The sequence below is a fragment of the Mustela lutreola genome, chromosome 2 (genome assembly GCF_030435805.1).
Source record: "Mustela lutreola isolate mMusLut2 chromosome 2, mMusLut2.pri, whole genome shotgun sequence".
In the NCBI taxonomy this organism is placed as follows: domain Eukaryota; kingdom Metazoa; phylum Chordata; class Mammalia; order Carnivora; family Mustelidae; genus Mustela; species Mustela lutreola.
In genome coordinates this window covers 128,167,410-128,182,598 of record NC_081291.1, presented here as the reverse complement: position 1 = coordinate 128,182,598, position 15,189 = coordinate 128,167,410, and the positions used below count along the sequence as shown (strand labels likewise).

Sequence of the window (15,189 nt, the reverse complement as noted above, 5' to 3'; positions counted from 1 at the left end):
ACCCACTGAGCCACCCAGGCGCCCCTTGACTCCCATTTCTAAAAGAGAGGAACTGTTGTGTAGATCAAGTGGAATAATGGAATCTGGAGCTAGACTACTTGAGTTTGAACTGGTTCACAAATATGTGATTTGAGTCAAATTGCTTGATCTCTCTAAGCCTTAATTCCTTTATTACATAGTTTGTGAGGTAACCATTCATGAAGACAGAAATGCTGAGTCAACAAACATTAGGAATTCAAGGTTCATCAGAAATAGATTATTTTTCAGAGTGCCTAGAGATTATATTGCTTTCTGATAGCAATGTTCTTACAAAAGTATATACACTCTTCTTACAGTTTTTTACATTTTATTTTTTTAAGATTTTATTTATTTATTTGAGAGAGAGCATAAGCCGCAGGAGGGACAGAGGGAGAGGGGCATGCAGACCCCACTCTGAGTAGGGCATCCAGCGCAGGGCTCAATCCCAGGACCCTGAGATCATAACTGAAGCTGAAGGTAGACTCTTAACTGACTGAACCACCCAGGGACCCCAGTTTTTTACCCTTTAGAAAAGGACCACTAGATTAGATTGCCAGACCTGTAGGTTTTTTTCTCTTTTGTATCACAGCTTTCTGAGTTTTCTGTGTACTTTATATTAAATACATACGTAAATATAGTTAATGATAGCTTATTTAGCACTACAATCTGTTAAGGATTTTTTTTTTAAGATTTTATTTTTAAGTAATCTCTACACCCAATGTGGGGCTTAAACTTCAGCCCTGAGATCAAGAGTCGTATGTTCTACCAAAAGAGAAACAAGAGAGAGGAAGTTTGTAAATAAGACTATGCTTCGGTCAATATAATGTAGTAGATTCTGACACTGACGAGCTAGTTTTAAATTCTGGCTCTAGGGTTTGTTCTGTGGCCTTGGGCAAGTTATTTAACCTCTCAGTGTCTCAGTTTCCTGTTCTGAAAAATGAGGATAATAATAATTTCTATCTAAAAGGATTAAATTAATACTTATTAAGTACTTAGAACAATCCTGAGGGGTGCTTTCTTTTGTTTCTCCCAAATGCAGTTTTAAATGGTTAAATCTTAGTTCTTGATTTTTGGGCTGTTATGGTATTATTGCTTTGAGTTTACTCTTATGCTAGCCCGATGTGGTTTTTCCCCCTTTTTAAAACTTTTCTGAATCTGCTAGTATCATTATTGAGGAACTTTTGTTAATGTGGGTTTTTTTTTATTGGTGTTAACTGTATTTGAAATTAAAATGGAAAATTTAAAAGTATTTTTCAGGATGCTTCAAAATTTTTAACTTTATTGAGGTATATTTTATATGTCTTTAAATTCATCTATTTCAAATATACTATTCAATGATTTAATGACTTAACTAAGTGATGCAACTAATCTGATCTGATTTCTGTCTCTATAAATGTGCCTTTTCTGGACATTTCTTACAAATACAAATATACAGTATATTGTGTCGTAGGTCTGACTTCTTTCATGTAGCATATTTTTAAATTTCCTGTATAATGTAGCATGTTAGTAGTTCCTGTGCACGGACAGATAATAGTCTATTACATAGCTCTGCCACATTTCTTTAGGGTTTTCCCAGTTTTTGGCTTTTACGAATAATGCCGCTATGAACGTTTTATGTAGATATTTGTGTAGGCATGCTTTCATTTCTTTTCAGTAGATACTTGGGAAAAGAATTGTTGGGTCATATTGGTAGTCTTATATTTAAAACTTTTCAGAAACTGCCGAACTTTTACATCATTTTACATTCTCATCAGTAATGTATGAGCTTCAAATGTCCCCACAGTCTTGCCAATACTTTTATCTTTTTTTTTTTAAGCCATTCTAGGATGTGGTGTGGTCTGTTTTTTGTTTTTTTGGCTTGTTTAAGATTTTATTTTTAAGTAATCTCTTCACCCAATGTAGAGTTCAAGAGTTGCATGCTCCACTGACTGAGCCAGACAGCTGCCCCTCATTGTGGCTTTGATATGCATTTCCTTAATAATGATGTTGGGGCGCTTGGGTGGCTCAGTGGGTTAAAGCCTCTGCCTTCGGCTTGGGTCATGATCCCAGAGTCCTGGGATTGAGCCCCACGATGGGCTCTCCAGTGGGGAGCCTGCTTCCCCCTCGCTCTCTCTGCCTGCCTTTTCAAAGAAAAAAAAAAGTAATGATGTTATGCATCTTTTCACATGCTTTTTGTCATTTTTATATTTGGTGAAATGTGTGTTTAGTTCTGTTGCTCATTTTTTTTTTTTTTAAAGATTTTATTTATTTATCAGAGAGAGGGGGAGAGAGCGAGCACAGGCAGACAGAATCGCAGGCAGAGGCAGAGGGAGAAGCAAGGCTCCCTGCGGAGCAAGGAGCCCGATGTGGGACTCCATCCCAGGACGCTGGGATCATGACCTGAGCCGAAGGCAGCTGCTTAACCAACTGAGCCACCCAGGCATCCCTGTTGCTCATTTTTTGATTGGGGTTTTCGTCATCTTATTGAGTTGCTAATGTTTTCTATAAATGCTTGATATGAGTCCTTTATCAGCTGTGTTTTGTACATACTTTGTCTCAGTCTATTGTTTATCTCTTCATTTTTTTAATGGTGTCTTTTGAAATACAAAAGTTTTTAATTTTGATGAAGTCCAGTTTATCCATTTTTTCTTTTATTTACTTTACTTTTGCTTTCATATCTAAGAAATTTTGCCTAACTTAAGGTTTTAAAGATTGTTTTCTTCTAGAAGTTGTATTGTTTTAGCTCTATAGTTAGGTCTGTAATCCATTTTGAATTAATTTTTGGGTAAAGTGAGGGTTCATCTTTTTGCATGTGATATCCAATCCAATTTAAAAATTAATACATTTAAAGTAATAATAACTCATTATGTGGGTAGCATAAGTAACATAATCTTTATGGAGAATAACTAATTTCCAAAGCAAAATAGTGAGAAGAGTGATGGACAGACGTTTTTTCTGTCTGGTTTAAGAGAAGAAGGCTTCTCATATCAACTTCTGAATTCAGTCACTTGTAGTATCCCACATCATATAGACTCTAGGAAACTTTGTTGTATGATTTGAGAGAATTAGAGTGGAAAAATAAAATAGAACTTTAGTATTGTAATGAAAATAGTTTTAATCTTGTGAATCCCACTAAAAGGATGTCCTGAGGGGCCTGTGGTTGACACTTGGAGAACTTTTGGTTATAAGAGGTTATTGATTAATTTCTAACTTAAAGTCACTTTCAAAAATTTCTGTTAGGAAATGTGTCATTTCTTGGCATCTCATTTTATCATCTGATTTGTGTTTTACTATCTTATAATGGTTTTACATGTCTTCTAATTTCTTATAAATATTTCATATTTTAGGATGATGATAGAAAAGTTTTATAGATCAGGAATTAACAAACTACAGTTGATGGACCAAATCCAGTCAGTTTTGGATTTTGGTGTTTTGCTTGTTTTGGTAAAGAAAGTTTTATTGAAACACAGCCACATTGGGACACCTGGGTGGCTCAGTGGGTTAAGCTGCTGACTTCAGCTCAGGTCAAGATCCCAGGGTCCTGGGATTGAGTCCCACATCGGGCTCTCTGCTCAGCAGGGAGCCTGCTTCTCTCTCCGCCTCTGCCTGTTTGTGCCTGTGTTCGTTCTGTCTCTCTCTCTCTCTCTGACAAATAAATAAGTAAAATCTTTAAAAAAAAAAAAAAGAAAGAAACATAGCCACATTCAGTTACTTATGGATTGTCTATGTCTGCTTTCCCAGAACAAGGGGAGAGTACTTGTAACAGAAACCATATGGCCCTTTAAGTAAAATTTGCTGACCTGTTAGAGATTATAGTTTCAAATGGCTGATGTTAAATAAGATGCTTCAGCAGCAAGATCAAAAGTAGTTTTCTATAATTAATAGCAGCAATCAACTTTGTAGTTAATAGAAAAAGATGTTGAGCTGTCATATCAATTTGGAAAGTTAGGCTTAGGCTATATTTTCTTAATATTTTTCAAGGATATTTTCCTTTTAGTCAAAAAGTTAATTCCTTCTTGAGGAGAAAGAATGTGTTATATTAATTGTTTAGCACATCAAAGTAAGATTCTTTGTAAGGTGCTTCTTTCAAATATTTTAAAAATACTGAAAGATGTTTAAGGGACTGTCAAGTGCAAGCTTGAATGTTTCACTTTGTGCTGTTATAGGATGATCTTGAAGACCTTATTGTTAATTGGGATGAGAGCAAAAGCATTGGTGACATCTTTCTTAAATATGTAAGTATTTTATTTTTCTTTTAGGATTTCAGGTTAAAGCATCATCTCATTAAGTACTTGCAGAGAATGACAGTTACTTGTTTAAATGTGAGAGCTTTCAATTTTGACATAGTTGTTTGTGAAATATATTGGAAGTGTTCCTGTCTTCTGAAACATAATTGCTATATGTAAGTTAACACTTTCTTGATACCCTAAGGTCATTATTAGGGACACTAATTGTCATACTGTGCTATAATCTCTTTATTATATATGACTTTATTTGTCCATCACAGAATTAAAAAAAATTTTTTCTATAGTTGAGGTTCTTTTTCTTTATAGTTGATACCTTTTTTGCTGTCATTACTTCTCTGCCTAACAACTTCTAATGAACGGCTTTTTCTTTACTAGGGTAGGAGCCACATAATTATCAAATAAAGTAAATTCATTTTGAAAGAGATGCTGTGAATAAGGCTTATAAGTGTCTTTCAGTCTCTTTGAATATAATTTATAAGTTTCAATTCCTTGAGTTCTGGTGCATATACTTTTCTGAAACCTCCTAACTTCCGTCCTTCCCATATAGTCTTACATGTTTTTTTTTCTGGTTGACTGAGAATTCCAAATATGCAGATTATTGTCACATATCTTTTTCTTTTCTTTCCTTTCCTTTTCTTTCTCTCTTTCTCTCTCTTTTCTTCCTTCCTTTCTTTCTTGTTTCAGAGCTAGAATTTAGTGATTCATCAAATTATATACAACATCCGGTGCTCATTACTTCAAGTATCCTCCTTAATGTGCATCATACAGTTACCCCATTCCCTCCAGCAACCCTCAGTTTGTTTCCTAGAGTTAAGAATCTCTTATGGTTTGCCTCCCTCTCTGTATTCATCTCATTTTATTTTTCTTCCCTTCCCCTATGTTAATCTGTTTTGTTTCTTAAATTCCACATGTGAGTGAAATCATTTGGTGTCTTTCCCCGACTGACTTCTTTTACTTAGCATAATACCATACTCTGGTTTTACCCATGTTGTTGCAGATGGCAAGACTTCATTCTTTTTGATCGTTGAGTAATATTTCAGAGAGTGTGCGTGCTTGCATGCATACACATTTCTTTATCCGTTCATCTGTCAGTAGACAACTGGGCTCTTTCCATATTTTGGATAATGTGTTGCATATCTTTTTGATACCTTTTAGTCTCCTCAATTAGCCAAGACATTTTTCCTTTTTTTTGTTGTTGAGTTTTGGAGTAATATAATTGATCTTTAAAATGGTAGTTTGAAAATAAAACTGGGGCACCTGGGTGGCTCAGTGGGTTAAGCCTCTGCCTTCGGCTCAAGTCATGATCTCAGGGTCCTGGGATCGAGCCCTGCATCGAGTTCTCTGCTCGGCGGGGAGCCTGCCTCGCCCTTTATCTCTGCCTGCCTCTCTGCCTACTTGTGTCAAATGGATGAACAAAATCTTAAAAAAAAAAAAAAATGGTGGTTTGGATTCATCAGTAAATTCATAACATGTTGTTGGGTACTAATTACTATATTCTGAACTTACAGAAGTTTTTAAACTTTATCATGTTTCTGTCAATACAATAGGAATTAGTATTCTTTCTGAGTCTTTGCTTTTCAAGTTTTAGGCTATATGTACCATTTGATGTGTTTTGGTTAGCAGTTAACTCATTAATGAGAAATTTATAAAATTTCTATATTTAACTTGAGAAGAACTTACTTTAAATTCTTCTTTTTCATCCAGTATGTCAGATTTTGACTATTTATTATTTGGCTTTAAATTTCATTATCTAAGGGTAACATGTATAACAAATTAATGTGTTTTTTCTTCTTCCTAGTCAAAGGATTTGGTAAAAACCTACCCTCCCTTTGTAAACTTCTTTGAAATGAGTAAGGAAACAATTATTAAATGTGAAAAACAGAAACCAAGATTTCATGCTTTTCTGAAGGTAATGTGTGTTTCTTTAAAAAAAAAAAGTTTGAGAATAATTTCTGAAGGAGTTCACTTAAATAATGCTTTTAGTAAAAATCTATCCATATAAGAACATCTTAATGTTTAACCTGTTAACTTCAGCCAAACCTGGGGAAGGGGGGCAGTGATGATAGTCTTCAGAAGATTTAGATAGCAGAAGCTGTGAGGGAGCTGAGTGAGTGAAAATGCTATCTGCAAGTACTCAGATTTTTTTAAAGTTAAACATGTTTTAGTTCAGAGACATTTGTTAGTGTGATTTGGTTTTGCCTTTAAGGATTTTTTTTTTTTCTTTACCAGTGCTTTATTTTGTTTACTCAGTGGTATCTGCATACTTAATTCCTCAAAAACTGTTTTTTCTCATGAATGGTGTAGACTCAAGAAAAACTCAAGATGGAATTTATAGGAGTGTGCAGAGAAACTCACTTTGTGTTTAAGATCTTAATCCTTGAGTGGCCAGAAGGTCATTTCAGGTCCTGGAAGTTTAGAATTTATTCCCCAACAGTAATCTTCCAGAGAACAACTGCTACCCCATCTCTTCTATTAGTTCTTTTCATGACAGTTGTGATAAGGTGTAATCTAATAAATGTAAGGTGTTTAGTGTTTGCAGGAAAACTTTTTTATTGTTAAATTAATTCCTTTCAGATAAACCAAGCTAAACCAGAATGTGGACGGCAAAGCCTTGTTGAACTTCTGATTCGACCAGTACAGAGGTTACCTAGTGTTGCGTTACTTTTAAATGGTACTTGTCAGATCTGTTTTCATATTACTTTGGATGTTTTTTATGGAATTGTTTTGCTCTAAAAATTTTGAAATTCTTTTCATTTTCATAGTTTTCTTAAATTTCAGCATTAAAGTTTATGTCTTATGTAGAAAATACCTTTATGGATAATCTTAAAAACACAGATACTATAATAATTCAGTCCCCTAAAATGCTTTATTTATTACCATATCAACTATATTGACTATTATTTTTTCAGTTTTTGTTTCTCTAAGGAAAGCCTTACATTTCATGGTGTGTCATTAATGGAAAATCAGTTTATATCCATGTAAACAAAATTCACCCACAAAATCACAAGATGAGAGATGATTCATATCTCAATCTGAATCTTTATAAAGTCTGTATATTTGGTCTATATGCTTTGTTTCTTCAGTTATACAGGACACTCTTGAAGCATCCATTTATTCTAAAGCTTAAAGAGAGTTAATTTTGGTGTGGTTTTTTTTTTTTTTTTTAAGATTTTATTTATTTATTTGATAGAGATCACAAGTAGGCAGAGAGGCAGGCAGGGAGAGAGGAGGAAGTTGACTCCCCATGGAACAGAGAGCCTGATGTGGGGCTTGATCCCAGGACCCTGAGATCAAGACTGGAACCAAAGTCAGACACTTAACCAATTGAGCCACCCAGGCACTCTAAGATGTACAGTATTTTGAAGTCTTAGATAAAAAAACTACGATTTTTTTTTAACTACTATTTTTCTGATCTTGGGGAAAAAAAAATTTTATATAACAGATCTTAAGAAGCATACAGCTGAAGAAAATCCTGACAAAAGCACTCTAGAAAAAGCTATTGGATCACTAAAGGAAGTAATGACGTAAGTGCACTATTTCAATTTCTTATTGTTTCCTAGATTAAAATGGAATTGTAGAACAGTTAGAATCATAAATGGATTGAAAAATATCAATAGCAAATTTTTATAAAGTAATGTCTGAATTATTTTTCTAATAGTATAGTTACACATTAAAATGATGAGAGAAGTATTGCGAGAATACATTGATTAACCAAAAACATTTATTTCTTAAGGTATTAAAGTATTATGTATAGAAAGAAACAATGATTTAGAAATATGGTAATGTTATAAACTTACTTCTGGACATGTTCTTTATATACCTCCACTCATAGCATGTTCTTGTCTTCATTTAAACTACTCAGATATAACTAGGAAGTCGACTGTAGTGAAATAAAAAGAAAAGATTTATAATACTTCTTTCATTTTTACTTTTTACTTTTTGTTTCTTACCTTGAATTTAATGGCGTATGAATTGATAGGGTTGGTTGGAGATGTATTAAAAGTATAAACCCTGTGGAACTGACTTGGGTGATTGATTGTTAAACTTAGGCTAATTTCTGTAGGTCTAACTTGGAGACATAGCTCTAATTAGAAATGATCTTTTTTAAAAATGTAAATTCAATTAATTAACATATAGTGTATTATTAGTTTCAGAGGTAGAGTTAATTGATTCATCAGTCTTATATAACACCCAGTGCTCACTACATCACATGCCCTCCTTAATACCCATCACCCTCACCCCCCTCCTCTCCAGCAACCGTCAGTTTGTTTCCTATGACTTAGAGTCTCTTATGGTTTTCCTCTTTAATTTCATCTTGTTTTATTTTTCCTATCCCTTCCCTCTTTTATGCTCTGTTTTGTTTCTTAAATTCCACATATGAGTGAAATCAAATGATAATTATCTTTCTCTGATTGACTTATTTCCCTTAGCATAATAGCATAATACCCTCTAGTTCCATCCATGTTATTGCAAATGGCAAGATTTCATTTTTTTTGATAGCTGACCAATATTCTATTGTGTGTGTGTGCATGTATGTGTGCCCGCATATATATACCACATCTTAGGGGTCATGAGTTCAAGCCCTATGTTGGGTGTGGAGATTATTTAAAAATAAATAAGCAAATAAACTGAAAGAAAAAAGAAATGATCTTTCTTTTATTTATTTATTTCTTATATTTTACATTTTGATTTTTTTTTTTTTAAGATTTTATTTATTTGAGAACAAGAGAGCGAGTGAGAGAGTACCAGCAGGGGGAGGGATAAAGGGAGGGGGAGAAACAGGCTCCCCATTGAGCAGTGAGCCTGATGTGGGACTCCCATCCCAGGATCATGACCTGAGCCAAAGGGAGATGCTTAACCGACTGAGCCACCCAGGCACCACAGAAATTATCTTTCCTGATTATTATAATCAGAAAAGAAAACTGTTGCTATTAATTGTTATGCCTCAAGGAGGGTGAGGGCACTTCTACTCTTTGGATTTTGTCATCAACATGGTTAATAGATTTAGTTAAATGACTTCTCAGATTCCTTGAGGTGCTTCTGTGTGAAACAGTTTCTTAAAATACTTGAAAAGGAGCTCTTAGAGACTTTGCTAGCCTCTAGAGAGAGGGTCCACCAGTAGAATAATGCTCAAATTAACAATAATAGCTTCTGTTTTTGCTGAAAGAGTTACGGGTGTTTTGTTTTTTGCTTATGTTTATATTTTATATGTCAGCCAGCCAGACTTCATGCTTTTACTTTTTATTTTGATGCTAGGAGGATAGTTTTTTTCAACACTTCATGGTTTAACATACTCTGCACATAATTTACCTTGATCCTTTCAACAAACTATGAAGTAGACAGTCAGTGGTAACTTGTCCTCACAAAAGAGAGGACTGAAAGGTTATTATTTGCCCAATCTACTGTTTGGTGTGTAGAGTACTTTACCAGTATTATCATATTATACATAAATATTTGTTATGTTCTATAATGTTCTATATGTTCTATAAACAAAGATTATAGAGTACCTATGTTCTATAAACAAAGATTATAGAGTACCTAAGTAGGGTATAGTCATTTGACCTGTTGTCTCCTTTAGAATAGTATCTATTGGCTGCTTTAGGGATAATGAGCCATACTGATAAGATAGGTGATTAAAGATTTCTTTCATTTTCAACATTATTTAAGCTTTCTGAGAATTTAAGAATCTTTCTAATATATCTCTGTCCTGAATGCTGTGCTCATAATAGGTTTTCAGTAAGTGTTGAGTTATAGGAGCTACTATTTTAGTGTTGAATTGTGATGCTGATTTATAAACTTAATACAGTTTCACCACATCTGAGTTCTTGAGACTTCTGAATATTTAGCTTAGGTTTTAAATGCTTATTATGCTTGATTGAAACAACTATAATTTTTCAGGCCAATTAACTAGTCCTTGCCATTTAAACAAACAAAACCCCCCTAAGATTAGATTCTTACAACATTAGTTACACTTGTTTAACTTATTGTTTTTATTTATTTACATATGTTTTTAATTTTTACTTATTTTTGAGAGCAAGAACACAACTCAGGAGAGGGGGAAGGGGCAGAGGGAGAAGCAGACTCACCGCTGAGCAGGGAGGCCGATGCAAACTTGATCCCAGGACCCCGGGATCATGACCTGAGCTGAAGGCAGACGATTAAGCCCCTGAGCCACTCAGATGCCCATACATGCTTAGCTTATACAGATTAATTTGTTATAGGTCTGTGCTTTAGTAGCTTTAGTATGTGTGTGTTTTTTGTTTTTGTTTTTCAAGCTATATTATTAATTTTGGTATGTATACTCTCCCATGGTACCAACACTAACTACCATCAAGATAAGGGACAATTTCTGTCCCCTCCAAAAGTTTACTCATGCCTAGTCCTGCTCATGCCAGGATAACAACTGGTGTTGTTTTTATCAGTATAATTTGCATTTCCTAGAATTTTGCCTAAATAGAATCAGACCAAAAAAAAAAAATTAGAATCAGACAGTATATTGTCTTTCGTCAGTCTTTCACTCAGCATGATTATTTTGAGAGTAGTCATTGCTCATATCAGTAGTGCATTGGTTGTTATTGTTTTCCATTGTATGGATGTACCACAACTGATGTGTGCTTTCATTTGTTGGTGGACATTTTGATTGTTTCCCCCATCTCTGACTCTTACAAATAAAGCTGGTATGAACATTTGTGAACAGGTCTTTGTATGAATTTATGCTTTCCATTCTCTTGGATAAATATCTAGTGGTAGGAATGAGTAGGTCAACTAGTAGGTATATGTATAACTTTTAAAAAATTACCAAACTGTTTCCAAAGTAGTTGTACTATTTCACATTCCTACCAACAGTATATGGTGAATTTCAGTGGTTCCATGTCCTTACCAATTCTCAGATGTTAGTTGTTTTAATTTGTGGAATTTCAATAGATGTGTATATCCATTGATATCTCTTTGTAATTTTGACTTGTGTTTCCTTTAATGACAAATGATGTTGAGCATTTTTTCATGTGATGATTGCCCTGGCCAGAAGCTCTACTGCAATGTTAAACAGAGGTGTTGAGAATGAACATCCTGTTCTTGCCCTATTACTGATTTTAGGGGGAAAGCATTCAGTTTTTCACTACTGAGTATAATGATAGCTTTGGGACTTTTATAGGTTGCCTTTATTAGATTGAGGAAGACCTTATTTACTTCTTGTTTGTTGAGTGTTTTTATCCTGAAAGGACATTGGATTTTGTCAAATGCTTTTTCTGTCTATTTAAGTGATCATGTAGTATTTGCCTTTTATTCTCTTGGTGTGGTGTATTACATTTATTGATTTTTGCTTGTTTACTCAAGCTTGTATTTCCTGGAATAGTATATTTTTTTATGTTGCTAGATTTGGTTGGCTAGTATTTCGATGAGGGTTTTGGTGTCTATATTCATATGGGATGTTGGTCTATAGTTTTCTAGTGATGTCTTTTGGCTTTAGTATCAGGCTTATACTGGTTTTAGAGACTACTTTGAAAAGTTACCTTCTTCTGGTAGAACTTGGAAGAACTTTTGGAAGAACTTGGAAAGAATTGGTTCCAATTCTTTAGGTGTTTGGTAGAAATCATCAGTGAAGCCATTAGGCTTTAAAAATCACTAATTGAAATTATTGTTACGGATCTATTCAGACTTTTAATTTCTTCTTGAGCAAGTTTCTATAGTTTGTGTCTTTGTAGGATTTGTCTATTACAGCTAAGATATCTAATTTTTGGCGTGTAGTTGTCCATAGTTTTCTCATAATCCTTTTTATTTCTGTAAGGTTGGTAGTGCTGTCCCATCTTTTATTCCTGGTTTTAGTAATTTGTATCTTCTTTTTTTCTTTTTTCTTGGCCAGTCTAGCTAAAGGATTATCAATATTGTCAATCTTTTAAAGAAGTAAATAATTTTGTTTATTTTTCAGTTATTTTTTGTATTCTCTATTTCAGTAATTTCTATTCTATGATTTCTTTCTTTTTGCTTGCTCTAGATTTACTTTGTTTTTCTCCCCATTGCTCAGAGCGGAGTCTTAAATCAATATAACCTAACATGTTTAGGTTATTGATTTGAAATTTTTTTTTATTATATGTGCATTTATAGCTATAAATGTATAGGTACTACTTTAGTTGCTTACTATATGTTTTGTATGTTGTGTTTTTGTCTTCTCCCTAAGGATTTTCTAATTTCCTTATGATATCTTCTTGACCCATTGGTTATTTAGGAGTGTGCTGTTTAATTCCAGCGTACTCCTGAATTTCCAAAATTTCCTTTTATTATTTATGATTTTACTCTGTTGTTGTAGGAGGAGATGCTTTGTGTTATTTCGATCCTTTCAGAATTTTTGAGGCCTATTTTATGGCCTAACCTGGAAAATGGTCCATATACACTTGAGAAGAATGTGTATTTTGTTGTTGTTGGGTAGAGTATTTCTATCATTTAGCTTTCGGCCTATTTATATCTTTTATTCGAAAGTGTGTCTTTTATAGACAGCATTAAATTGGGCTTGCCTTATTTGTCTCCTGTCTCACAGAATTGACTTCCTAGTGTCTTGACAAGCCCTCTTCCCTTTCCTTTCCTTTCCTTTCCTCTCTTTCTTTTTCAAGAGAGAGAGCACCCTGTGCATGGTGGGGAGGGGAGGGTGGGCTAGGGGTATGACTGAGGCACAGGGAAAGGGAGAGAGAGAACCTTAAACAGACTCTACACACAGCAAGGAGTGGACCCAGGCTTGATCTCTGGATCCTGAGATCATGACCGAAGCCAAAATCAAGAGTTGGACGCTTAACTGAGCAACCCAGGCACCCCAACCCTATTTCTTTATATCTTTATGATTTTTTAGTTGTTTCAGGAAGAAGTTGTATCCTTTCCTTCTTAATTTATCTTACATGGAAGTAGTAGTCTTAGTTTTTGTTTCAATAAAATAATTAGCATATGACTTAGGAATAACCTACATAAAACCTTAACTGAACTTAGATTTAGAACTTCTATTAACCTGAAGTTTGTATGGGTTTATTGTATTTTAGGAAGTATATCGGGGTATAATAAAAAACTAATATAAAAGAAGATAATAAAACACTTTTCTGAAGGATTCTATGGAATTTTTTTTAATATAGTTGGCTACTGTTAGGAAATATCTTAACTGATGCAGTTGTCAAAATTAAGATAGACTCACATGGAAGATCTTTTTTTGTGACATGAGATGTCTTTGAATGCAGTTTTCCAATTTTATTAAGTTTTAAAAGTTGAAGTTTTAAAACTAAACTTTTTAATTTTTCAGCCATATTAACGAGGATAAGAGAAAAACAGAAGCCCAAAAGCAAATTTTTGATGTTGTTTATGAAGTAGATGGCTGCCCAGTAAGTATTCATTTTTGATGAGTGTCAGTTTATTTTTTATTATTTAGATTCTGTATTTTAAATATGAACAGAATTTTGGCACCATCTTCTTTTTTCTTTTTATTTTCATTTTTCCTTTTTTTCTTCTTAAAATTTATTTATTCTAGAGGGTGGGAAGGGACTGAGGGAGAGGGAGAGAAAGTTATCTGAAGCAGAGTCCTCACTGAGCACATAGCCCAGTGTGGGGCTCTATCCCTGAGATAATGACCTGAGCCAAAAGCAAGACCCAGATGCTTAATCAATTAAGGCACTCGGGTGCCCAGCATCATTTTCTTTTAAATGGTAACTTTAAAAAGATTACTACCAAGTGACTCTTTTACTAATATTTTCAATCTATACAGGCTAATCTTTTGTCTTCTCACCGAAGCTTAGTCCAGCGAGTTGAAACAATTTCTCTAGGTGAACACCCCTGTGACAGAGGAGAGCAAGTAACTCTCTTTCTCTTCAATGACTGCCTGGAGGTAAATTTGTTCTTAATGTAGTATAATAAACTGCTGATTTATGTGACTTCCCTGAATATTTAAAGCCAAGCTTTGATTGAAGTATAATATACAAGTTAATGTAATCAGTTTTTTGAGACCACTGGTTTAACACTATTAATAGACTGCTTTTAGAGAAGGCCAATACTAGGAAGTACGATAAATTTTCATGACTTAAAATACAAGTTAAAATGAAAAATTTGGTTTATTTTCATGCTAATAAATGCTTAGGTTAAGAACTTTAGGAACTTCTTGTTTCTATGTATGTTTGTTCAAGATCCACAAAGTAATTCGAAATTTAAGTAGATTTTTCAAGCGAAGAGGGAGCCTGTATTTTGTTGATGAGTGGGATAATGTGATTATTTACTACTATGAATTGTGATCCCTGATTTTTGCTTAAAGCCACCCATTTTAGGGTGAGTGGTTGGTGTATCAGATGGGGTGCGATGATTTTAATTTTAAATTTCTCCTCTATTCAGGAATTTCCCACATATTAATTCTGTGGGCAAATTGAATCATCTTTGTGTGCTTTTCCAACTCTTTTCTTAGTAGTGTATTTTTAAACAACTAAACAGTCTAATAGAAGATATAAAGATGTGTATTTTCCTTTATCTCAGAAAAAAAAAATACCTGTGTATTTTGAAAATAAATACTAACCAGAAGACTTTTGATATTTCTGTTATTGAGTAACTTGCTGTTGCTTTCATTGCAGTGATTTGATGGGTTTCCTTTTTCTTTAAAGTCTGTACCTCTTCCATTTATGCTTTTCTACTTCTCTAGAAGTGCTGCCCTCTTATGTATATTATTATTTAAAGTATAAAATACAAGGGAATTTTAAAGAACCAACCATGCGCAGTTACAGGTATAATAAAATTTCACCAAAACTTGATTTGTGTTAAATGCAGAGTTTTGTTGTAGTGAGGTTAATAAAAAATGATATTTTTATTGGTCAGTAATGTCACAAAAGATAGTGAAAATACTACACATAATTGACCATACCCTGAACTGAAAAAGTCATAAAAAATCATGAGGCAGATAATTTTGAACTACTTGTCACCTCCATGAGGAGAA

The 15,189-nt window shown here is 33.9% G+C and overlaps 1 protein-coding gene across 10 annotated transcripts in view; it reads left to right on the top strand.

The window, feature by feature from the left end:
* ECT2 (epithelial cell transforming 2) overlaps nucleotides 1–15,189 on the top strand; it is a 62,774-nt gene that overhangs the window by 27,270 nt on the left and 20,315 nt on the right. For all 10 annotated transcript variants that reach the window (XM_059163456.1, XM_059163458.1, XM_059163454.1 and 7 more), the window contains 6 exons: nucleotides 4,164–4,232; nucleotides 6,043–6,153; nucleotides 6,819–6,915; nucleotides 7,687–7,768; nucleotides 13,522–13,600; nucleotides 13,981–14,100. In XM_059163456.1, coding sequence (XP_059019439.1) covers nucleotides 4,164–4,232; nucleotides 6,043–6,153; nucleotides 6,819–6,915; nucleotides 7,687–7,768; nucleotides 13,522–13,600; nucleotides 13,981–14,100 — 558 coding nt within the window. The remainder of the gene's footprint in view (nucleotides 1–4,163; nucleotides 4,233–6,042; nucleotides 6,154–6,818; nucleotides 6,916–7,686; nucleotides 7,769–13,521; nucleotides 13,601–13,980; nucleotides 14,101–15,189) is intronic.